This window comes from Camarhynchus parvulus, chromosome 2 (assembly GCF_901933205.1).
Source record: "Camarhynchus parvulus chromosome 2, STF_HiC, whole genome shotgun sequence".
In the NCBI taxonomy this organism is placed as follows: domain Eukaryota; kingdom Metazoa; phylum Chordata; class Aves; order Passeriformes; family Thraupidae; genus Camarhynchus; species Camarhynchus parvulus.
Window position 1 is genome coordinate 60,822,412 of NC_044572.1, and position 26,919 is coordinate 60,849,330.

The window sequence follows — 26,919 nt, forward strand, 5'->3', positions numbered from 1 at the left end:
AGAGTGTGCATTATTTACTGCATGCCACTGCACTGAGCAAGTCTCTTAGCTGGCCACAGTTTACCCATCTCCCCTACCAAGCAGCAAGAAATGCAATGCACTGACAAGCAGGGTGAGAGGGGACAGAATTGGGATGCCCTCCTCCAGGAAAATGCCGCCACACCCAGGGGCGAGGGGGGGAGGGGGGGGGCGGCTGTGGCCCAGTGTGGGGAACACAGAAACACACAGGAACACAAGTTATGAGCACTTGGGAAGGGTGTCTGTGCAGCAAAGCCTTCTTAGCACCATTAACATTTTATTTTTCAGATTATACTGTAACAATATCCTAACCATGACAAGTCAAATTTCCCATCATGTCATGATTGCATCACATTAATTTCTCTCAGATCCCCAGCATTGTTCGGTACTATGTGCCAAGCAATCATGGCATCATGGCCCTTTTTTCGTGTGTTTTATCATCTCCAAGCTTCTCCTGTAACCTGTAACCCACTGGCAACTAACATTTGAACACCACTCCCCACAAACACCACCCAGGAAGAGAGTAGACATAATATTTTATGCTCACTTAAGCACAACTACCCTGTTTTCACACTCAAAGACAGATGGGGCATTTAAAGCATGCAAGTTGTAGGCACAAATCTGCATCACTCTGGTCACCAACATGGAAATTCATGCCATTACCTACAACCAGCATTAAGCAAACCATGCAGGGCAGATTGTCCTCTATAAAACATCATGTTAAGACCACTTTTTAAGAAGAATGGCTATAATTGCTGAATATTTTCCAACAAAATATTGTTGAAAGGACACTCAAATATTACTCTTTCTCCATTCATGGGACATGACTGGACAGCATTAAGGATCCAAATCCATAACCACAACTTCCCAAATGGGCACTCTGGGATACCAGCAGTTGGAGTGACATGATTTTTTTTTATGGTATTGGGTTTTTTTAAAAGGAAAATAGACTATTCATAATTCATCTTCCTTCTATCAACTGAAGAACTTTCATTTATAGGAAAAAAGCATTCACTTGAATGTTAAGAGCATGCAAATCAATTATGGAACTAAAAGACATCTAATGATATTTGCACAAACATTTTCCAGCAATGACTCTGATTTTAATTATCTAGTGGATGAACCCTGCCTGTGAACAAGTCCAATGGTATTTTGCAGCCAATTCCTAACTCCGTGGTCCATGTCTCCTAGACCAAATTTGCTTTGCAGCTTTTGCACAAATATTTTTCATTTTGCACCAATATTTTCATTTTGCACCCTAGTTTTACAGCCCCTCAATTTTTTCCTCTGCTTTTTAGTTTCTAAATGCTCTCTATTTCTATCTATACAATCAACCACAGTGCACACAAAATATAATGTGGGATATAAAACTGTGAAAATAAAACCTGGGAAAGTTGCAAGCAATTTTTCTAGCAAAAAATACATGTTTGAGAAGACATAAATAAAGATTTTAATAAGCCTCACACAAACAGGCACATGCCTACTCATTCCTCCAAACTGTCAGAGCTCTTGCATAAGACTCCTTTTATATTCGTCTTAGTCCCTGAAGTTACACACGTCTTAAAGTTAAAAAAGATAGACTTGTTAATAACACACAAATGTTCATAGACATAACATCTTTACAGATATCCTCTGTGAGCAGATCAAACCACTCTCCATATGTATTTAAGTGAAGTGGAAGGCTGGAGTTTTTAAGTTGTCAGATCTGTGCCTGGGTAAGAGGGGCTCTATTTTCACTCTTGGAGCAGGGGGAGATTAGCAGCTTGAAATCACTTTGACAGTTTCAGTTACTCTCCTGCATACTGCAGGGAATTTTAATTCCAACCTGTGAAATTGTAATTGCTTCTCAAGAAGAACAGGAGGATTCTGGGTAATGGCCACAGCCAAGCTCAGTGTCAGAGTTGCCAGTTGCTGCCACTTCTGATATTATTTGCTGTTATTCAAAAATCACTCCAGCTTTCCATACGGGAAGTTGAACCTGGAAGTGAAACTAGATTAACAGTAGCTGTCAGATGTTCAAAGATGTACAAGGAATGATGTAACAAAGGTCACTCTCCTCAAAAAGCACCTTTTCTTCTTTCTCTTCCTTCATAGAACAAGTTTTACATAAAACACTTCTATGTCATACTCTTTTTCTAAACAAGTATACTATTACTAGAAAGCTACAATGAAAAGACTAAATGACAAAGTCCTCCAGCATATAATGCTCAAGTAGAAAATAAAATGTGTGTACTTAATGCTGTTCACAACAGATTTAAGATGTTTTTGCTACTCAGGGTTCTGTGGTTTGCAAGATTCCTCATTGCAAACAGCCAAAGAGAACTCAGAGCTACCACAAACACTTAAGAAAAATAGTTGAGGCTTTCCTGGTATCAAATGGAAATTATATTCTTTTTTTTTTTTTGCTCTGACAAAAGGTCATTGAATGTAGATTGCTTATTAGCAAAGACATTCTCTAGTGATGAGTGTGTTCAGCATGTGTGAAAGTGGGATCAATTGACTATGAGGTAACTTTTCCTGCAATGACCTTGTTAAGCTGGAGTGCAGCAGATTTCTCACCCACCCTGATGGCTTGCAAAGAGGGAACACTTGGAAGTAGGTCTCAAACATAATGTTGATGTAAAAATTAAAAATGCTGCCTGGCAGGGTACTCAGGGCATTCAGGGAGCCAAACAGGATCAAAAATCACAGATCAGATGTTCAGGTCAACTCATTCCACGAGGAGGATGTACTTGTACAATTCACTCCACACTCACTGAGGTTTCCCAAGCTGCACCAGCAGCCCCAGGCAGTCCAGGCTTGGCCCAGGTGAGCTGTTTGACCAGAACTGTTCTGCTCAGCTCAGTGCCTTTGGAAGCTTTATTTGTACATAACCAGAACGCAGTGACAAACACAATGCTGCTCTACAACACCAAGTGTCAAAAACCTCTCTCAAAATCTAAAGGAAGGCAACAAAATACGTTATAAACAACGCTTCCTACTTATCAGATTAAAGCTCAGTTTAAGAACATACTGCATGGGCAATGTCATTTGCAAAGTCTTCTTTGGCCTCTTTACTAGAAATAGTATATTGCACTATTTCTAAGAAAATAAGCTGGTCACATTAAAGTCAACGATGCACACAATCTAAATCACAAGCTTGGTAAATCTCTGTAATAGCTGATGCAATGAGTCTGTAATTGCCACGATTAGATAAGCTAGAGTGGCTGACAGAGATAATGCTAGAGGCACACAACATATCTGCATAGATTATTCCCATCACATGTGAAAATTTGGCTTGGATATAATGATTTTGCCAATCCACAGTTTTCCTGAGAGTCTTGCAATCTGTGGTACTTTCCTGAAAATTTCAACTCCCGGAGTCATGTTGGTGGGTTTTTTTCTGAGAATTTTTCAGATTTGTTAAAAAAGTAAATTACTGATTGTTATATATTCCTTGTTGTATAGAAAAGCCTGACAAAAAAAGCATGCCAACAAACAAAAGAAAATTAAGGGCATGTTTTTTGTTTATTTTTTTCTTTTTAAAACTCGTGGATTTTGCGTCTTGGCTTATGACCTTCAGTGGTTGCTATCAAAAATTTAATATTTGATTGATCACACACCTGATTTCCTAAAGACAGTAACATCTGCTGTTATAATTTACAGGCTGTGCTGAAAGCATCATGGTGGAGCTTCCTGGTTAATTGTCTGTAACTATTATGAATCCCCAATTTATAAAGTACAAAGCACTCTTACTAGGGGATTATTCCTCTGCACTGTAGAGACAATGTACCGGTTTTGGCTGGGATGGAGTTAATTTTTTTCACTGCAACTGGTATGGGGCTATGTTTTGGATTTTCTGCTGCTGAGGAGGGCTCACACAGAGTCAAGGCCTCTTCTGCATTTCTGGGAATGGCTGAGCACCTGCCTGTCAAAGTAATGAATGATTTATTTCCTTGGTTTGCCTTGCCTGCATGTGCAGCTTTTGCCTTACCTGTTTAAGTGTCTTTACCTCAACCCCTAAGTTTTATCACTTTTACCCTTCTGATTCTTGCCCCCACCCCACTGCAGGGGTGAGTGAGCATCTCAGCTGCCTGCTGGGGTTAAACCACAACAGCCATGTAAGACAGCTCAGCTCCATCTGGATGTGACACAAACACTAAAAAAAACTCTCAACAGTGCCTGTGTTATGATTTTAAACAGTCTCTGCAAGTGGAAGTTTGGATGAAGATTCACAAAGGTGACAAGGCATGAACAAACCAACAGTATGATGAGGTCGGGTGCAGGAAGAACTGGGCACACAGTCCAGTCCCTGACTCACCAGCACACTCACAGGATGTGTGGAGATCCTGTCATGACAAAATGGCTTGAATTAACTAATTAGAAATTTTCATTGTGTAAAATGCAACCTCTAACAGAGTAATAATTGTTTTACTGAGCCAATGCAAAGCTAAGAGATTCCCAGGTAGTTCTCTAAAGATTGTATAAAATCTACAGACTGTATTAAATCCATCTTTTAACAGAACTCTATCACCAGAACAACATCTTCCCATTCAATTATAAAAACCCAACACCTTTTAGAGCTATTTCTATGTAAAAAATAATTCTTCTTGTATTAAAAAAGCCTAATAACTCATTGTGAAGTTGAGAGATGCAAGACAGCAGGCAAAAATTCTTTCAAACATGACAGCAAAATAAATAGCAACAAATAACAAACTTTAATGGCCTTGCAGTGTTCATTCTAATGTAAAAAGACAGATACCAAACAATCACACTGCATCAAGCAAAATCTTTAGGAAAGCTTTAAATAATCTACCCATAAAAGATGACCAATATTACTCAATGGAAAGATTCCTTAAAAACTTAATGCAATTTTATCTGATACAGCAAATATGAAAAGAGCATGTAATGCAAACATTGCATCATTTTAGGAAAAAAAGAAAAGGGAAGATGCAACAACCTGTTCAACCAACCAAGGATCTCAGGTTTTGGCAAGATAGGCCTTCCCACAGCTTATTACCATTCTCTCCTTTGAATGACAGGAAAGGCATAGAGTGAGTAGAAATTATTGCCCAATTTATATTAGTTGTTTTTTTTTTTTTTAAAAAATAAAAGATTTGCTGGTAAAAGTGTTTCCTTTGAAGATTTTGAACAGCAGTTTCATTGTTTTTATAAAAGCCCCATTCAGTTCACAGTTCTGTTTTCATTCCTCCATAGTAAAGCATAAGAAGAACTGCCAGTAGAGCCAGGCTGACAGACAGGATCTTCAGTCCACCTCCCTCTTGTTGCCATGGCAGCTGCAAAGCCATCCAGGAGCTGAGCCGTGTTTTCACTGGGATCTCAGCATTAGGCTGTGCTTTCCACTTTGTGCCATTCTGTGCTGAACGTCGGAACTCCTGTGAAGAAAGGCAAACATTAGGATTGAAACTGTGTTCTGTCTTTCTGACTGTACATACCAAATACACTCTCCTTTTTGTACTGAGGTTCAAATTAATGTCCTTTTCAAGACCAACAATTCAACCTGCACTGCATCATCACCAGGTCATCAGTTTTTCGTGCAGGAATCTTATAAATGCCACACAAAATCAGTATTTCTAATGAAATTAACTGTCAAGTCAATGCAGCTGTTAGCAACAGAAAAATCTCCAGACCTCACTGCCACCAGAGACAGCTCTTTGATGGTTATTTTTTAATTTGTTTTGCTGCTTTCTCACTACCTTCCGATTTTTAGCTTCTCCAGAAGAAATGTCTAACCAGTGATAAAGGGGACCACAACACTCAATCCTTTGCACAGCAGGGATCTTCTAAAGTCAATCATTGACTCCTGGTGTGCCAGCTCAGTGGTGCTTGAAAATCCTCCCAAAGGGCTTTTCCTTTCCCCTGACCCTCAGGAGGCAGCTGTGCTAAAACACTCACCTTCTCATTCAGCATATTGAATCCCAGTTCCCTGCTGCGCCTGTCATTACCATTCCCAACCTGACTGCAAGCACCAAGATCCCCAAGAATATGATGTCTTTTAACTGCAGCACAAGTTACTGATGTTGCATCACTATTTCAGCAGAAAATCCAAGTGAAAAGAGTAAAAAGCTCTTTTCTCCCTTTTCTCCTTATTCAGTTCAGTATTGTAGATACTCAAAAGGAAAAACATCCAGTGAAATTCGATGACATTTGCAAGAGATGTAAGTGGTGAAGGTGTAATTAAACAAAGGTGTAACAATGCTGCATCAGAGGATGCAATATTTCTGTTGTCATTTCTGTTTTCGTCCCTCTATTTGAATAATCTCTTGGGAATTCAATTGAGTTCAGCTGGATTTTTAATTGGTTTGAAACTTTCCAGTTAAAAAAAGGGTTTTGATTAAACCATTCTATTTTTTTTCTCTTTCACATTTTGTATAAAATAAATTAGGGACCCAGAAAGTAACTATCTGGATAATCTTGTATTTCCAAGAAGCTGAAACAGGGCCACATGAATATACAGACCAGATGCCCATTTTGTCTTTTACCAAACATATTTCTGGGCAAACTCAAAGAAATATCAAAGCTCCAAGAAAGGTGCCTGCCCATGAAAGTGTGACAGCACAATTCAAACCTTCTGTAACTGCCTCCTGTTTTCCATTTCAGCAATCAGCTCCATTATAGTAATTGTAGAAGGAAAATAATGATTACTACTGGTTAGGTAAGTAAGCATCAAAGGGGCAAATGACAGCCTGGAGTAAGTGCTGTTCTAACAACTGAGTTATTGCTGACTTGGATCCCAATTCACACAGGCAAAGGGTTACTGACCAAGTGAACTATGAAATAAGGATGACTTCTCACACATGAGCACCTAGAAGAATGTCAACTGGGTAAACAGAGGAAAGGAAACAGGTAAGCACGCTGGGGTGTAATTCTCCACAGAGTGAGGCACAGTAACAGCACCACTCCAGAACTTCAGTCTATATTGTGCAGAACATGTTAACTTAATCAAAAACTGTTGCTAAGTTATTAGTTACAATCAATTTCTAAGGTGTCTGAAATTTTAGCACTCGGCCACAGCTATTTTGTCCTCCCAAATCAAAGCTGATTAACCTTTGCCTGAAGATTAAACTGGAAAATGTACAGTATTAAGGATTTTTTACAAATGAGTCGAAATTCTTTTGCAATTTATTCTTTCTAGACATTTATAAAGCATTTCTTTTCTTTGCAGGTCTCAAAAATCGCCTATATAAGGTGCTTAATTTGTAGAAATGACTCCTAATTAAATATTTCTACACTGCATGATAAAATCATAGTTATTTACTCATACAAGACTAGATGCTATCCCTTGGTAAACAGATAAAAAGGGCCAGTACCTCATAAATAATGCTGGACCTTCTCCTCAATGCTTCAGTTCCTAGCTACATGTCTCAGGAAGACTAGGGACAGGCAGCAAAATTCTCCAAATACAAATTGTAAGTTGTAAAATGTTTTCAGAGACTTCTTTTAAGTTTTCTCCTTCACTAACAGTTAAGAACATCAGTGTTTCATGCATTCAATCATGTTTCTGTAACATAGTTTACAGTAGTGGTTTCACTGGCATTTCATTTATGTTATACAGCTTTTCTGTTTTCCAACATAAAACCAAAGAGTCTCATCTCGCTGGTATAATTTTGATCATGCCTATACTGCATTTTTTTGTTACCATACTGTTTTCTTACACCTCTACTGCAACATGCACTACATATGCATTAGGTAGTGCTTCATACTGCTGGTAATACAGAATGGCACAAGAGATTTTGGCAAGGTTTACAAAGTTCCAGTGGTGGTGAACGCTGCTGGTGAGTTGTCTCAGTAGCATTTCATCTAAGTCAGCCTGTACAGCTGTGAAATCTGTTTTTTCCTTACTTCATCATATTTCCAATAAATGAGATGATCATACTGATACAGTAAACCCATTTTTGGTTGTTTTTTTTTTTTGGTTTGGGTTTTTTGGTTTTGTTTTTTTTTTTGGTAGAAAGACAAAAATATCTCAAATTGCCAACTGAAGTGAGCCTTTTCTTAAAGGCATCACAGCTTACCACTTAAACTGTGTTTCTGTTTGATAATGTACACCTCTTCAGGTGATCCTGCCAAATACTCCCTTCCAAGGAAAGTAAAGAGCGTATTCATCTGATTCATGTTTTCTAAACACTCTTCTCTAGTTTGGCCCAAAATTCTGCCTGACACATGAGTAATACCACAGGCTTCCATGAAATTTTCATTATCATCACAGAATGTGCATCTTAAAAAAAAAAAACAACAAAAAAAGGTACATCTGGCTCCCTGAGACTGAAAGGCTCTTGTAGAAAATAACAGTCTTTTTGTCCCCATCCTGAGATTCATACAGAGCTTTTAAACCCAGGATAATCACTCAGAGACACCTGCAGGTGGATGCCTCTTGCTCAGAGTCTGTTGAGCACAAATTCCCCAGGGGGAAGAGGAGCTCTGCTAAAGGGACTGTGTCACTGCACCCTTTCCCTCCTGAGTAAGGGCTGAGTGGCCCTTGCCACAGCCTGGCCTGTCAAGAACGTAAACAGTTCTTCCAGGCACACAAGTATCCTATAAACAGCTGTGTTACTGAAAAACATTTTATATATGACTATATGCACATTTGGTGTAAGAAACCTCGGTGGAGGTAAAAAAATAATTTTGTGAACTAGCATTTACACTGTCCACTCACTATGCTCTCATTTAACAGAACAATTAATTCCGAACAGTCCTTATTTGTATCTCTGTCTCTAGATACAATATTTACAGTGCATTAGCTTTCCAAGGAACTCTTTAAGTTATTTCTGTAATATTCTGACCTGATATAGCTGTGATATTTACCACATACAATCACTAGTCAGAGTGCAACAGCTCCTTAAGCTGAGCTCAGGTATTACACTTTTGTAGCTGCAAGAGTTAGAAAGATTACCATAATGATTCATTGCAGTGGAATTTAGAACAAAATTCAAAGCCTCTTTCAACAAAAAAGTGCTGGGAGGAAGCCCTAAGGTAAAGAAGTTTCAAAAATACGTGTTTGTACTAGTTTCAATCTTGATAGGCCACAAACTCTTTGGTAGACTTGTTAAGCATTGCTCTCACTAAATAGGACCACAATGAAGGAAGAGATATTCTAAGATTTAAAATTATATACTATTAATCAAAATGAGGGAAGGAAGGGAAATTACCAAACTGAAATGCACAGACAGAGACTTTGAGCTAAGCATCTTGTATTTCCACGGAGGCAGCCTTTCATCTTGTTTTGGCAGTCACAAAGTAAACACAAGACTTTGCTAATAAGGTATAATATAAATTATTAAAACTTCTAGTATATGATCAAATGCATTTCAGATTATTTTTTGAATAATTCTGCCTTGACGACTGCCAGGAGTAATATATTTTGTGTACTCTTGCACAGACCCATTGATTGCTGTCTTTCTGAAACTCCAGTCCCAGAGCAAACCACTGTGCATGAAAGAAATATATAATCACATCAAAACCTGAGATTTGGCATCTGTCGATCACAGCCTAGCTTTTTGTGAGATCTCACTTCATGTTAGTCAACAAAGACATAAGAGAAACTCTTTAGCTCTGAGCTGAGTTTTAATAGATTCAAAACATTTCTTACATGCAAATTTCTTTTATGGCTCAGGGGCACTGTTAGAGCTTGAAGTGTTAGCTAACTGCTGTGAAAAACTTCTTGACTGAGCATATCTCAAGATAAATTAGACTTCTGAATTTTTTAGCCCAACCAAGTACATCACACACTTGTACTACTGGCTTTAAAAACACGGACTTTTACATAATCACGCACAACAAGTCTGTGTGACAAATTTAAAGAAAACATGTTAAAATATGCATTACATCTCCTGCTGCACTATTTGAAACTCTGGGCTATTACTCTTTAAAGGCATTTTTCAGATTAAAAAAACAAACAGTTACTGAAGGTCACATAGATTACACACCAAAAAATATGTAAATTGAGTTTCATTGAATAGTTCTGGAAATGTCCCTACATTTAGTTCTGTAGGTATTAAGAGAACTCCTTTGATTTATTACTTTAAAAATTCTATCAGCCTTCTGCAAATGTGGAATGCTGATCTTAAATTACAAAATAAATGGCACAGAAAATATTTTTTTCCTAATGGAATTAACATGTAATTCCTCTAAGAAGCATCCCTGCCATCATGTATTCCAATGAATGCCCAGTATGATGCTGTTAAAAGAAACTGCTGTCTACAAGCATGCTTGTGTCAGATGTTATCAGCTGTACACCATTCCTAGGAATTCCCTGATTCCCAATACATGCAGAGTTTACTTACCCATTTTAAAAAATGAGAAACCTTGAGGGAAAAAAATAAAGTACCCAGGTCCTTTTGCAAAGGAATTTCATGTTATTTCTTCTTTTTGGGCTCTGAAAACATCCAGTGATGGACACCACAACCTCTCCGTGCCTTTATTCCCCTGCTGGAGCCCATTCATGGGAAAATGCTTCCCTTTATATCCATCTGAACCTCTCATTCCAACCTAGGCCCAGTGTCTCATCCTTCCCCACGTCCCAGTGGGAGGTACTTGGCTGGGTCTTGTCAGGAGCCCCTCCCTGTGCAGGCACTGGGGGCCTCTGCTGGGGTCCCCTGAAGCCACCCCTGACCAAGGCTCAGCCTGAGCCTCTCCTCCCAGTCAGCTGCTCCAGCCCCTGACCAACTCCATGACAAACATCTGAACTCCTTACAGCTCCCAGCTCCTCACTTATGGCAAGGTCACTGCAAATGACCCAGTCCAAGCAGGCCTGCAATAGTCCTAGAGGCTGGACCATGGTCCCATACAACTATACAAGTAATAACAGGAGGCTGTAGAGACTGATTGACCTCAGGCTCATGTGCATTATATCTGACAGTTCCTTCCAGCTGTCATCCTTTATGGAGACAATCTTTAACCAGGGCCTTCCCTGACCTGCACAGCAAGTCAGCAAAGTCTGTGTTCTTTCCAGTAACACCTGCATGCTCTGTCTGGGTCCTTTGATCAGCATTGAAACAACCACTTTGCTCACTACTCAAATTTTACCTTGATTACTACTACAATAATTCCTCCTGTCCATTCTCTTTTCCTTCTACTTCTCATTTCTCTCTTGCATCATCTGACCATGCAGCCTCTCAAATAAACAAAGGCAGAGATGCCACTAGGAACACAAATTTGTAATGTCATGTCATACAGAAACACATCTGGAACTTCCTCCTCCTACATTAACATTAAATTCCAATTTTAATATTCCTATTTAAGAGTATAAAATGAATTAATTTTCTCTCTGTAAATTCCCACCATTACTGTATGGCTGCATTGGTGTTTTTCTTGGCAAACATCTCTCTGCCCTCTTCCATGTTCTTACCTAAGGGTAGGCCCTTGCCTACCTACTTTTTCCTCCCCCAGTCTTTCAGATTACTCCCTCAATCAGCCCTCAAAATTCAAAAAGCACTTAGATGCTAGACAGAAGGCTGAGCAACTGGGGCTTATTAAATAACTTCCTTTGTGATGTACACTTTGAGCAGGAATAAAACAACCAAAAAGCTCAACTAACCAAAGATACAAAAACAAGAGAAAAAAAATCAATTGAGAAAACACAAGCCAAAACCCACCTCCAAAATGTTTAAAACACAGTCTTGTGCTGTTTTTCATTATACCCACTTGTTTTACCCTGTTTCTTCATATTTACCTATAAATGCTTCCAGCCAGGACTTGAATCTCTTTTTACATATTTTTATTTTGTGCTGCTATTAAACTTAGTGACTCAGTATCGTTCCACTACACAAACAATGCACTGTCAAAATAACCTGTCATTCAAGGTCAGACACAACATCTTTAAAAAACAGTGTGATGCCTGGGTTCTGAGCTTTATTTTTTTTTTGTAATGAGGTGTGTGGGGTGTCAATCACTATGACAGAATCAAAGGACATGACAGCCAGCATTCCAGCCAGCACCTGCCACCACAACAGAACGGAGAGATCTTCTAAACAGAAAAAGTTTGCATTTCAAAAATCACAATCACCCAAGCAATGACTTGAAATGAAGAATGAACATAGCAGCACAATGTGGACAGATTCAGGATGGGGTTCTGTCACTATTTATCTCCCTGTGCATAGGACAGTTTTATGAAGGAGATGGCAGGTACTTGCTCTGGGCACTTATCTGGTAATTAGCTGGCTAACAGATGAGTCTGTTTCCTAGAGATCACTAGCAGAGGCTTCATGGCTTTGAAAATACATTACAGTGAATTACAGGATGTACATTAACTTGTAGTAACACTAGATATCATTTTTTGATGTGCATACCATAGCCTGTCTTATTAGATACCATTTCATAGGATTCCAGCTTGCTCCTTCTTTAAAGGATCACTGAGATTTTTTTTCTTGGGGGCGAGGACATGTTTTTTAAAATAAGAATTTTAAAATTGTGTTTATAATGCAACAATTTTCCCAGTTTATTTTGTTGGATGATGAAAGAAAGACAACATGTGAATGTTCAAAGTCTGCTCTACAACTGAGAATATTAAATGAAATATGATATGCTTTTCTAACAGCACAAGCTTTCAGAGACCATCACCTCCTTGCTTCCCTTTTAAATCTTGAAACAACAGTGACAATTATGTGGAGGTCAATGGTAGCTACAGGCAAAGACACAAAAGGCTTCCATCAGAAAGAGTATCCCAGTAAAATGAATACCTAGATCTGAAAATGTATATTCATGTCACAAAAACCACCAATATAACTGAATGATATTCACATATCAACAGTGAAATGAGTAATACTGGTTTTACTCAAGGGACACTGTCTCTCAAAATCAGGAGAGATTTCAAAGATCTTTCACATACAGCAAAGTAGAATAAACTGATATATGTACATATTCTTGGCTAAAGCCTTCCCCTTAATCCTAGAATATGTCATAATCCTGAATTTATGGTGTTTTCATTTCTTTCTACAGAACCAAGCATTAAAATGGAATGTCCCATAGAGACTTATATAATACAACAACCTCAGAGACAAAGGATACAGCCCTTCTTACACTTCAATGTCGTGGGTAATAAACATGGTTTTAAAAGTGCATTTTAAATACTTTGCAATGATACTAGGTTCCAGAGTTTCAAATTTCATTCCAGTAGGTATCTGTGGGATCTATATGCCTCCCTCATTTTACAGAGAGAGAAAAAAATAAGATTGAAATGTCTCCAGTGCCACAATGCAAGTAAGCAATTGGGTCTCTACAATTCAGATTCCAGCTGCCAGCAGAAGCCAACATAGCCTGTAAAATCTTCTATGTCTGTCAAGTTGAAGTTTTAAAATAATTTTCTTAAAGCTAGGCAATGCCTTAATATGCAGGCTCCTGACAATTTCTCTTACATTTATTTTCACAGACTTTTCTGCCTAGTATTAAACACCTCCAGTTCCTGGGAGTGCAGATGCTCACCAAGCACAGCTGGAACCAGACCTTGGCAGAAAGAAGCATTTCATGTGAGCTTAAAATTTAGCAGTTAATACAGTGTGACTGATCTTGATCAACTTTGTGGGTTCAGTGATTATACAAAGGTTTTCTTTTCACATTGTTGTGGCCCCTTTCCTTTAAGCATCCTTAGCTGTTTTAGGAGGTCTCCCACAGTGCCAGTTAGCATACTTTTGAGCACCTGAGGGGAGTGTCTGGAAATCTATGTCTCCTTTTTAATTTCACACTCAGCCAAGTTCAGCTGCAGTTAATGGAGGGCTCTCTCATGGAAACATCAAACAATGGTTACTTTCTGTGATTAGCAAGCCTAACTGCTCTAACACAATCTCTCTATCCTCAGTCACCACAAATGATTCGTCAGCCCTTCCCCACAAGAAAGATTACATGAGAAAAACCTTTCTTGGCTTGCAGTGTATTTTATGCTAGATAATCATGATAGCACCTTGGCACTCTGTCTAAGACATCAAAGAGCCTTAAGTATCCAATCTGCAGGCTGGAACAAATATCTACCCTCAGGAGAGCCTTCGTATCATTCAGAGGGTGGTCTGACCCAACTGCTGCAGATGTACAGGATTGGAGTGCCTGAGCAGGGACTTGCACCCTGTCATGCTCAAATACTGACCATTTGTACCCACTGGACCTCAGTCTTATCCCACATGGGTGTTACACAGTGTGCTCTATCAGGCTGTATCTGATAATTCTGAGGATTAGCTCATAAGGAGAAATTCAGTTCTTCAGGAATTACCCATGAAATAAAAAAAAAAACTGATTTCCTCTTTTTCCCTGATGTATCATCCCCAGGAATTTTCTTAAATGCTGGAAAGTCAACACTGCAGCTTGCTTGAATTTCTGCTACAAAATTTTAATAATTTTAAGTATCTATTTCCAAGCATCTTTAACTGGCCACCATCAAATCTGTTCTGCAGACTAACCTTCTAGCAGACATTTTAAACATCTGCCTCATCTTTATCTGTGAAATGGGAAGACAAAAGCAACATTTCAGGAGGATAATGTAAACATAAACTTATAACTGTTTCTTAAGCACTCAGAAATGTAGTGTTGGAGGTCACAGGAAAGGTTAGAAAGAAATAAGTAACTCCCTTGAAAGAGAGGTTTAAAAGGCATGTAACAACACTAATATTACATGACAAACAATGAAGAGGGAAAATATCTAACAGTAGCTTATTAAATTCGACACTAGAAAAAAATTTTTTACCCAAAGGTTGTCAAGCATTGGAACAGGCTGCCCAGGGAAGTGGCTGAGTCACTGTCCCAGCATGTATTTAGAAGATGTGTGGATGCGCCACGTGGGGCCATGGTTTAGTGGTGAGCTTGGCAGTGCTGGGTTAGTGATTGCACTTGATGATCTGTAAGGTCCTTTCCAACCTAAAAGATTCTGATACTAAAGGAATAGTCTCAGCTCTGTGCACAAAAAAGTTACATATGGACACGTGTGAAAATACGGCATAAGCACCTAATAAAAGACTGAAACACAGTACAGCTGGCATTTACACAGAAATGAGGATTGCTAAACTTTCCTCTGTTTAGAAAAGGCTACTGGTCTGTGAGAATACAGCCCATAATATTTTAATACAGCTTTCTCTCGTGTTTTGCTGTTGCTTTTGTCTCTAGGTGAATACAAATATTGAGAGCAATTGACTCCTGGACAAGGGGTGTCCTCCACATCATTTCAATATGTCTGCCTGGCCTAGGAACTTTTAAACCTACTCACTTCAACAGTGGGAGATCACCAAGGGCTGGTAAAAAAACCCTCACCCAAATCTAAATCACTGCTTCTGCTGAGGGAAGGGCCAGACCTCAGCCTCAATAATCTATTTTATGCCACCATGCTGCTGACCAGCCTGTACTCCTGAAACTCCAAAATTACATTTAGTACTTACACCAACAAAGTTACAAAAAAGTGAGATAAACACAAATAAAACAGAGGATGACCTGAAAGTGGTAAACATATACCAGGTGTCTACAGAGACGAGAAATACAAGCCCACAGGGCTTAATGTAGTCTTTAACAAATTGATGGATTTGGATTTTAAGATGTTTCATGTCTCTATACTAAAGCTTAAGAGCACTACAACAGTTTTCTTTTATCACACAAGATACTCCCCCAAGTATAATTCATTCCTTTCCAGCTCTTAAGAGCTGCACATCTGGCTTTCCCCTGTGGTTCTGTGACAAAATCTGATTATGCTACAGAATCTTAAGCACTCCTCACTGAAAAAAATAATGAACTAACATTTCTTTGGACAAGAGACACATGAGCTGAAAAAGGAAAAGAATTCCTGTCATTCTAAGCACTACTTCCATCATTTCACCAAATTAAAGTTCTTGTATTTTGAAAAAACTATCTGTGTCAGAAATGGATATTCACAGCTGTCCTTTTTGTATGATAATTATGTTATCTGCACTTATCAGAGATTTTGTATGTGAGAATTGCAAAATAGTTTCCATACGGATAAGATAAATCACAGTCACACTGACTGAAATGACTTAACAATCACATGTGAAGTCATGTCAAAACAAGGACGAGAGTTAAAAAAAATCCTCTAGTCCTGGTAACAGGACCCTTTCCTCAGGACTAGAAATCCATCTGGTTGATATTATGCATAGGTAGTTTTTGTAGCTATGTGATTTTTTTTGACAAAAAGTGCTTGAGTGTACTGCCTACACATTTTTGTTCCATCAAAAGTACTTTCACAAACATTTCCAAGCCATTCCAATCCAAAGTGGAGCGTTCGTTCAAATTCTGCCACAGTACATATATATATATAGATATGAAGAAGAATCTATCAATTTGAAAGCCAAGATATTTAGTGAATTATTTTCTCGCATAATACTGTGTCAAGGACCCCCTGATTATACTCAGACTAAAGAAAAATAACAGCAATTTCCATGGGGCCTTTTCTTTTTGTTTTGCATTTGACATCTGGCTCTCTAAGCCAGTCAGGTTTCATTCCTTTCACTATTTATCAATCGCACATCCATCTCAGGTTGTAGCACTTGGGTGGTCAAACCTTTTTGAGAGGTCATGTGGGTCTACCAAGAGCCTAGACTGCCATGTCTTGCCAATCTCTCTGCCAGACAGAAATTCATCATGTAATTAATAGCCACGAGCTCTCCTGGTCCACATGTCACACACACATGACACTGACCTGGCAGCCCTTGGAAAAAAGGGTATTGGATAACACCAAATGAGCCAGGTCAACTCTTTAGGGTGTCCCACACCAGGAGCTGCCCGTTTCTGGAATAAAGACAACATGCTCACACACGTGTGCAGAGGGCTTCTTTACACTTTTCAGGCCAAGTCCCACAAACAGTGTTTCTACTGGTAAGATCAGGTAAAAAGGCAAAAAAACCCCAAACTGTTATAAAGAAGACGTTGATAGAACAGTAAAATCAACACTCATTTCCTGAATTAAGTTGAGCCAGAAACTTGTGATTAACTATTTTCTTATGGGCTGATGAGCTACCTACAACAAAAATGGTCTGCCTGCAGTCCTTAATTATTCTGTGTGATTGTCATCACCAAGAACAACTAAAAGTCTACATTTCTTCTAGAAAAATATTTATAAACATTTTTACACGTATACTTTTAATTTATAAATGATTTGTTAGCCCTTTTCCACAAGAATGAGAAAAATCCATATTATTTCTTTCATACCATGGTGGCATTAATGAATGTGTAGAATAACTTTGGGTTTGACTTTATACTACTGTATCCTAATTAAAAATTACTTCATGGCAGTGCTTGTTACCTTAGTGATTAAAAGCTGAAGCACCACTGCAGTACATATATTTTCCTCATCATAATTCCAGTTTTTTATAATATCTAGAATGGAAGAAATATGTCCTAGATCATGATATTATTACACCAAATCTGAGTTGTGATCCTGACTCAAGGAAAAGAAATGAAAGTAAATATGCTGGAATTTTAGCATCCCATGGGCTTGAGTTTCAAGCACAGAAAAGCTGTGCTTGAAGCCATCTGACTCTTTTGGAACCTCAAAACATGAACTGTTTCTCATGCCAACCTCTGAATCTGCTTTGAGTCAACTCCCTGTGAAAATGATGAACAAGCTTTGGAATATGTTGTGACGAAAAAGAAAGGCTTAACACCTAAAGGACCCTGCAAACAGATGTAGCACCAACTTTACCTTAATGGGAACATATATGGGCTATCTACACTAACCCTACCACAGCACCACCATAACCTTTCATGCTAACCTGACTAGATCTTTCAATCCAGAATTCCTTCATCCCACTGCTGGATCAGACCATTACAACAGATCCATTTGTAATTTCTGGCTAGAATGGCTGGCATTATAATAAATCAGTAGAAAAACTTTCTGTGTTTTTAATAAGGGTTCCAAGGCCTGAAATAATAAATTGTAGGTGGGGGAACTCTACAAGTAATTTGAATACACAATGGGAAGTAGTCAGAGAAAGGTTATCAAAGATTGGTGTACTGTGCACTAACCACAAGTAAAGCTGTCTTTAACAAAGGACTTAAATAACCAGTAATTTTTTGTGTTTCTTTTACTTAATGGTCTTTGATAAAGCCCACAGGAACAGCTTGCTTTGGAACTTACTGAAAATAAGAACTGATCCTAAAGCTCAGTTTAGGAGTCAGGTCCTGTGAAAACTCATATGCCCTGAGCCAAGTTCCTTAAAGGGAGAATGCAATTTTTTACAGTGATTATTACCCCTGTAGTTTGAGAAGACTCCTTTAAAAAATATCTTAGTGGGAGAGATTGTAGTAGGAGGGCAAGGGTTTATTTCTATTGTTGTTTGGTCCAGTTAAAATGCAACAACACACTTTAATAGCTAATGGCATGATAAAAGATCTGCAGGGAATGTTAAACTGGATATGGAATACAGCCTGCACAAATACAAAGTTACTGTGTGTGACCTTTGAATAAACAGCAGCTTCTAAGCTTGCTTAGATGCTATAACATTTTGTGGACTGTCTTTGAGCACACAATCATTCTAATGTGTTCAACAGTCAGAGTAAGTTCTTTGGATATTCTAGGGTAGTTAGGAGCATATCCTCAGTGGACTAAATTTAAGGATGTGAAGCTCACATCCAATTCAGTGAAGGATGGTATTTGAATTTTTTAAGATATCTCTTCTCCAACATAGCCATCAAATAGAACTTATTACTCAACAGCAATTTCGTATCAAAGACACAGCCCCTGCAAATGTGCCTTTGAATTTTTATATGCAGACATCTTCCCCAAATGTAATTTAATAGTGTCAAAATCATACAAAATTAGTTTCTTTCTCTTACTGAAAAGCCTTTACCTCTTCTTCTTATGCTTTCTCCTTATCCTATTACCATTGACACCACAAAATTAAAAACAAACATCTCCAATCTCTAATAAATCTCTTGTAAGTATATTAAAAGCACAAACATAAATCACTATGTCCAAGTATTATAGAAGTCTGACTGGAAGATTATGATTAAAAATGTATCTGGATATCCTACTATAACTCACAATTAATCCTAATATTGCAGAGCAGTTCAATGCTTTTTCAATAGGTTTGTCAGAATAAAACAAAAAAGTTACTTTCAAAATATATGTATACCTTAGCAATTCTCATTATCATAAAGGGAATAAGCAAGAACACAAAGGATGATTATTAGACTATTAGAAAGCCATTAATCTACTCAGAATCTAATAACGATTTTGAACATGTAATAATATTAAAGGATATAGAACATGGCAGTGTACCTTTAACATGGTTTGGTATTTTTTTTAAAATGAGCTACACTTTTAAAACAATTTTTAGATAAAAAATAGCTTAATGTCATGACTGTAATTTTTATTGCCCTTCAAAACAATCTCAAAGGTAATGAATCACCTCACTTCAATGGTTTTGGCAACAAATACATTTCTAAGAGGTGGATGTTCAACATTCCAGAACTTTGTGCATGTAAATTCAAACCTCCTACTGACCTTTCATTTGGTGATGGGGAAAGCTGTATCAAGAGCTACATGTGCCTTTTTTTCTGCTGTCCCTTTCAAGTATTGATGTAGAAAGACTATTTTAATTATAGCTTCAATAAAGGAGGAACAGATAGAAATAACATCCACTCAAGACATAAATATCTGATACCTCTGACTGTGTATTCTCACAGGGAAAGGAGAGATAGGGAAGGAATGGAGAGAAAACTACTGCCTAAGTGTGCTTTTTGGTGATCTAAGGAGTACTAATAAAAAGAAAAAAGATGACTAAGTACTGCAAACAGAGATAAAATGTACACATGGGCTGAATATCCTCCACCTATCTTTGCTGCAGAGGTACAAGATTCAGACCTATGATGATTTTTGTGGACTGGATGTAGATGACTTCCAAAAACAACATAAAAACTGAGAAAAGTTGTGACTACTATACTTTTCTCCTGAAAGCCAATTAAAACTTACTGAACATTGGTATATTAAATATTAAAGGATTACCAAAACCAAATGCTATTTAATTTTTCCCAAAGAGTCTGTTTGTTAGAGATCTGATGGAAAATAAAAAATATTTTAAAAGGATCTCCTAAATATTACCGGGAGTGTCAAGCAGTTAAAATTACCATGGCTACACATTTCCCTATACCAACAGAGAGCAGAACCTACTCACTGATCTTGCAGTGCAGCATCAGCAGGTTGAGCACTAGAAATAATACACAAAAATGGCAGAACAATTTTAGCACTGAGAGTTTTACTTCTGGAGGCAGAAGAGGTAGAACATTTCTGTTTAACTTGTGCTTATTCTCCAGAAAATGTCTTAGAGCTGAATCCTCCCAGCCATTACTATTTCCAATTCTTGCATGAACTGCACAGGATTAACATAATTATGTATTTTAAGTGATTAAACAGTGATATTCAGCAAAATAACACTGTCTGTTGAGGAAATGAAAAGTACATAAATTAATGTTCAGTTTCTTTCACCTGAAACGGACTGTGGTGAGCATTTGTTTGAAAAGGCTCTATGTACTATGTGTTGTTTCAGCTGAGCTTTGATCACTGTAGTTGAAATTCAGCCCTGCCAGAGGGAGGGGCAGAAAGACAACATGCCCATTAAATTAAAGACACCAGGACAAAACTTCTAGGTGATGGTCTTATGCTGGCTCTTGGGCTTGCTGCCTTAAATCACCTCTGTGTATTTTAGCTCTTAAAGCAGGGCAGAGAAATGTGTTGGATCAACACAGTTGCACTACCTTGTGTTCCACTTTGGGAGTCATCAAATGGCTAAATTAAAACATTCATTGAATTAGAGCAGATAAAGCTGGAAACAAAGAAGTCACCTATCCCATACCCATGACCCAAGGTGGCTGACTTACATCTCTTACAGACGTTGGCTAAGTACATTCCTAAAGATCAGCATTGATTAAAATTCCCCAACCACTACATGCGATTCGAGCCAGTGCTTGTCTAAATCCAGCAAGAAAAATTTTACTCTGCCCATAAGAAAGACTCGACTGCAAGTTTCAAATTTTAAGCCAAGAAATGGGCATACAACCAGAAGAAAAATTCAACTCAGCTCAATTCCCCAAATGAACAAAGCCAACACAGCATGCAGATAATGTGCAGATCATGAAAATCAGCATCTATGAAAGAGCACATGACAAATTTCAGGAAAAAATGAGATTTTCAAAGGTCGTTTTATAAAACATCCATAGGTGGTATTGAGCTCTGCTCTTCAAAAGGAAATATAGCTCTTCTGACACTAACTTTATAGTAACCTTCATGAAAGAACTGAAGAAAACATAAGGAAAAAAAGATTATTGAGAAGGATTTTACACCATGTTTTATGACCTCTATTTACAATCAGCAGGGAATACAAGGAACATGTTAAATAAAACAGATTAATACATGCAAAAGCACTAAGTACTTGTACACTTAGCCCTACAATCAGTTCTTTCAGAGAGAATCATTGAACCATAGAATGGTTTGTGTTGGAAGGGATCTTAAAGATGAGCACCTTCCACTAAATCAGGTTGCTATCTGACTTGACCTTGAACTCTTCTAGAGATGGGACATCCACAGCTTCTCTGGGCAACCTGTTCCAGTGTCTCATTCCCTCACAGTACAGAATTTTTTTCTGAATATGTAATCTAAACCCACTCTCTTTCGGTTTGAATGCATTCCCCCTTGTCCTCTCACTATCTGCTCATAAAACATCCCTCTCCATCTTTGTTGCAAATTCCCTTCAGATACTGGAAGGCCACAATTAGGTTAACCCAAAGTTTCCTCCTTTCCAGGCTACAAACAAACCCAGTTCTCCCAGTCCTTCCTCATAGGAGAGTTGCTTCATCCCTCTGATCATCTTGGTGGCTTCCTCTGCACTTTTTCTCCAACAGGTCCATGTCCTTCCTGTACTGGGGACCCCAGAGCTGGATGCAGCACTGCAGGTGGGGTCTCACCAGAAGAGAGGGACAGAATCCTCTCCCTCTCCCTGTTGGCCACTCTGCTTTTGATGCAGCCCAGGATGAGGTTGGCCTTCTGGGCTGCAAGTGCACATTGCCAGGTCATGTCCAGCCTCTCACCCACCAGCACTCCCAAGTCCTTCTTGGCAGGGTTGCTCTCCATCTGTTCATTCCTCAGTCCATGTTCATACCAGGGACTGCCCTGCAGCTCCTTGCACTTGGTCTTGTTAAACATCATGAGATTCCCATGGGCCCAGTCCTTGAGCTTGGCATTCCAGCCTTCAGGTGAGACAACTGCACCACTCAGTTTAGTGTCACAAAAAAGGTATCAGAAAGTGATAGGAGAGAGTTCAGCTGAGCTAACAAAGGGATGTTCCTAAGAATGCAAGAGCACCGAGTAGTGCATCGTATTTTCATAAAGAATTACTTGAAAATTATTTTACATAGAAAATGTTCCTTTTTTTGTCAGTATGTTTCTCTTTAATAGAAATTTCGCTAAATTTCTCATATCGCCCTTTATTGGACTTTGTGATACAAAGATCCCTTTGTAAAGCAGTTTTCTGAGAGAGGTAAAAGGTATATTCTATATTAGTTTATCTTTCGTCTTTGGAAATTCCAATCTTTAGCATTTCTCATACTTTCTACAGTTTCTGAAATTTTATGAAAGATTCCTCTACTCACACCTCTTTGCCATTTTTTTGATCTAAGATTTGCTTCCTCATTCTCTTTTTGCCCTAAATCTCTAATCTCTAGTTCCTGTTCAGGAACCAAATTTTCCACCACTTTGAAACTCCAGCACATGTAAAAACTATGTTTATTAATTAACGCACATCTTCCACATTTCCTTCCAAGTCCTTGAAGGAAGTTTCCAATAGAGAGATCTTAATTCTGACATGATTTCTTTCATTTCTGTTCCAGCAGAAGATATTTTCTTCCCCCTTCTCCATTTTATTTTGCCTGCAAGTGAAGCACCCTTTCTACCTGAGATCAGAGAGTTTCCTTTAAGCTATGCTTTGTTGAATTTTCTTGCTGGCAGGCTATAAAGAAGTGTTTGATATATGCATCTTTCCCGTTTCTTAACATCATAAAAAAAGGCTGGGTGATGTTTTTGCTCATGTAACTAGAAAATATTTGTGGCTAACTGTAAGACCAGTAACATAAATCTTCTTCATTAGTGTCCAGAAGAACAACAATGCCACAATAACCTACTGTAGCTAAAATGCAGGGAGAACAAGAGAGAAAATTAAAAAAAGCAGAATGACCAAAATAATTGGCTGCTAACTGAAAATCAGTGGCTCACTCCTCATTTCCTCCAAAGAGCCCAATGACTTGAATAGCTATTAGCTTAACAGGCCAACTGTGGGTATTTCCAAGGCCTAGGAACCACAGAGATGTGCACCAAGATCCCAGACTCACAAAAGGAGACATTGGAAATGGTGGCTCCCAGCAGATGCCATTCACAGATGAAGTGTTAGACATGCAGAATATCATCACAGAAACCAATGGAAAACAGCAAACTGAAAGATGTGCCTGTATTTGTTTGAAAAGAAAGTCAGGCATTATAGAAACATGAAATATGAACATAAAATAATCATGACTGGGGATTAAACAGCCTGTTAAAATTATTTTTTTTCTCTTGTCTTAATTTTCCATCTGATTAAAACTTCCCACCAAAGGCCCTCAGACTTATGGGGCTTTGATTCTGGCAATGCATTGCAACTCTGGCAGGTAGCCAGCCTTTTATTTTTATCCCTTAGCCCTTTGGTCTTTTCTTCATATATTTCTCATCTTGCAGTATTTTTTTCCTCTAGCCACAGAACATATGTAAACAACCAGAATTATTTTTGGAGTACAGAAGCATAACATACTCTATTTCTGGTTCTAACAAGAGATCATATTCTTGCAGATTCTTACTTTTTTTTCAATTATTAGTTTTGGGCAAACATTTGTCTGTAAACAGGATACATTTATTAGGTACTTTATGCTGCTGAGAAACAGTCAAGATCCTTAAATATGGCCAAATAAAACTAATACAAATATTAAAATTGTTTTTTTTTTCTAAATTAGATTACATTTAGACTGTTGACACACACTGCTGACTTTTCAAAAATATTATCCAAAGATAATATACTCAACACTATATGCATTGCAAACCTACCTCCAAATCCTAAAAGACAAGTTTACCAGAGTGCTTAAGAACATAGAAAACACGCTAAATTGCTTTCTGAATCTCAAAATGTTGAAGTGCACTCTTAATGCTTTGTGAGCTTCAAGCCTACCTCAATGAAAGGATGTAACATCTACAGCATTTACGTCTTTTTTTTGTTCTTGTGAAACTTAACAGAACTAAATCTTGATCAGAGCTTTGACGTACTTAGTCACTGATATTTGTAATTGCAGTTAGTAACTTGTGACAGGTTTGTTTTGTCTGAATGTTCATTTTAAGGTTATTGTCACTACTTTTTAATGTCCAGCTCACATACATCCTATCTTAGATTTACTAGAACCAAATTCAAAACTGCCTTTACACATGTTCATGCTTTATTGACCTCAACTTTCATCTATATCTCCTGTGCAATATATGCCTTCTCAACATGGTTCTCTTACTGAATCAGCAACTGTCCGTTTTAAATCCAAGTGAGTCTACAGTAGATCTGTCAACCAAAATTTCCAAATGTGCTTGCTCTCCAAAACAGCCATCCTGTAAAACTGTGCCACTTGAAGACATCACTCCTTTTTGAGTGGCTTTTATAAGAAAATTCATGCTGAAGTTTAAAAAAAATCCTGGCAAATACTTGTGCATTTTACTACTTAGTATGTCCACAACAATCACTAAGTCTGATTGCTTTGACAGCTTTTTAACCTCATCTGCCGACTCCAAGACTCTTTTGTCCTTCCCATCCCAAATTCTGCCACAGAGCCTAACATTACTGAATGTCAAGATCTTCCACCATCTACTTGGTTACAGTTTTTTCCTTAAAGAGCCTAATAACTATAAGACATTCTACATCATTAGTATAATAATGTGTTCTTCATACACTGAAAAAGCATGAAATGCTAGAAATACTCTGAATTAATTCTGTATATATTTCCCTCCTTACTTGTCACAGACATACAACGTGTGAATATTTTATGGACACTCTAAACTGTCCTTTGTGTTTTTGCATTTTGCAGTCCCACTTTTTCAGTCAAATCTGTTGACTCCAGTTGGCGACCTACTTCTTTTATTTCTTTGGACCAATTTGCTGCCCGAGTCATGCAGCCAAAAAGGTAAAAAAAAGGTCTACCATTGTTCCTTCAGACACACGTTGCTTGTGGTGCTCACTCTGAATTTGTCAGAAAAAAAATTTTTGAGGGGTAATGTATCAGATGAGAAAGAGAGCACACAACTGCAGATAAGCTTTGATTCTTTGGAGGTACTTTTCCTCACAAAGTATCTTCTTGCTTAGGATGAGTTTATGACTTGCTTTGACATCCTCACATGATGATGCTCTCAATTCATTAATTTCCTTAAAAACTACACTTTCAAAAGCTTTCACTCTTTTTGTGAGCATTCCTCATTAGAGAGAAGTACAGCTGCAATGGATTTTGAAACACCTTTTACTGTGTCCTATGTAAGTTAATGAAAACACTATTAATAATGAGCAGACCTTAATTCTTGCTCATAAGTATGCACAGTGGAAAATTTATCCAAGATTTTAGTTCTGCAAGCTGCAGAAAACCTACTGGAGACACTTGGGACCTTGTTAAAGATCGAAGATATTTTGTTACTTTTGGAAAATCTGAATTCATCAGTTCTGAGTTGCCTCCTTCATCTTTCCCCAGCCTGCCATCCATGCACGTAACAAGCTACAAAAGGCTCACAGGACCCTCATATGAGCCCCTTTTATCTTGCTCAAAGCATCTTTCATTGGAACTATGTGTCTTGAGCACATGCAGCAGGAAGTGTTTCCCAGCAGTCCAACCAAACAGAGCAACCCAAATTGCATCTTGCAGCCAGCCAAAAATCCAAGGTAACTTTTGTGGCAAACTGACTTTTTTTTTTCCTGAAAACCTAAAGAAAGTTCTTGAGCTTCTATTTATATGTATGACTTTTCAGGATGAACTTCCCACTAAGAATTTCAGTTAATTTTCTATATATTATGCATTGGCCAAGTGTGATTAAAAGCTTTCAGCTGCACCCTCATGTACCAAAGCTACTTCCATCTACTGAAATACTGAGATTCTATTTTTTTCCATTACACAAAAGTTCCCAACATTTTCAGTGGCCCAACCATATATAAAATACTCCCTTGAAGGAGCACTGGTAACCACAAATGTCATGAAAAGCAATTTGCCTTATCATTTGCTTGCTGCAGCCATTTATGGGGGGATTCCAGGTACTTGTTCCAGGTACATATCTCAATGAGTCCCTATGGAAATTATCAGTATCCTTAATTTTAATATTTTTACCTCTCATTTTAACATTAAAAAAATTGAGTCAAGAGTCTGCCTGCTTGCCCCCATCTATGAGCTTCTGGCAGCACATACTCAGTTTAATGACAGTCTTGGTTCTGTTCCAGCAGATTATTTAAAAAAAACCATTCTGATGAAAAAATCAGCTGTGCTTAAATAGCCACAGAGTCCAACCAGACAATTTGAAGGTTTTGGCTGTTTTTTATCTCTTACAGACCCTTATCAGGCCAATATACACATAGACAATATTAATGGAGAGCTTAGTAATGTGTTTGTGCCTAAGCGTCATGATCTGCTGAACACATTACAGTAGGTGCATTACAGGGAGTGCATTATTGCTGCTCTATGTTTCCACAGCCAGGCTTATTCAAGAGACCAAGGAGCTTAGCTTAACACTGGTCACCTCAGGTATGCCTTGATGATGTATTTTAAATGTGACTACTTAGAACATAAACAAGGACATGTATATACTTTAATACTTATCAGCAATTTACTGTAAAAGCAGTAAGGTGGCTGATAAACTGCCAATTATCCTTCTCCCATGTGCTACATATTTGTTGG

General features: G+C 38.1%; 1 protein-coding gene across 3 annotated transcripts in view; it reads right to left on the reverse strand.

Annotated features, from left to right (window-relative positions):
• Window positions 1–2,186: 2,186 nt before the first annotated feature.
• Window positions 2,187–26,919, reverse strand: part of CDKAL1 (CDK5 regulatory subunit associated protein 1 like 1) — a 380,944-nt gene continuing 356,211 nt past the window's right edge. For all 3 annotated transcript variants that reach the window (XM_030944157.1, XM_030944158.1, XM_030944156.1), the window contains exon 16: window positions 2,187–5,393. In XM_030944157.1, the coding sequence (XP_030800017.1) occupies window positions 5,187–5,393 (207 nt within the window). In that variant the 3' untranslated portion in view covers window positions 2,187–5,186. The remainder of the gene's footprint in view (window positions 5,394–26,919) is intronic.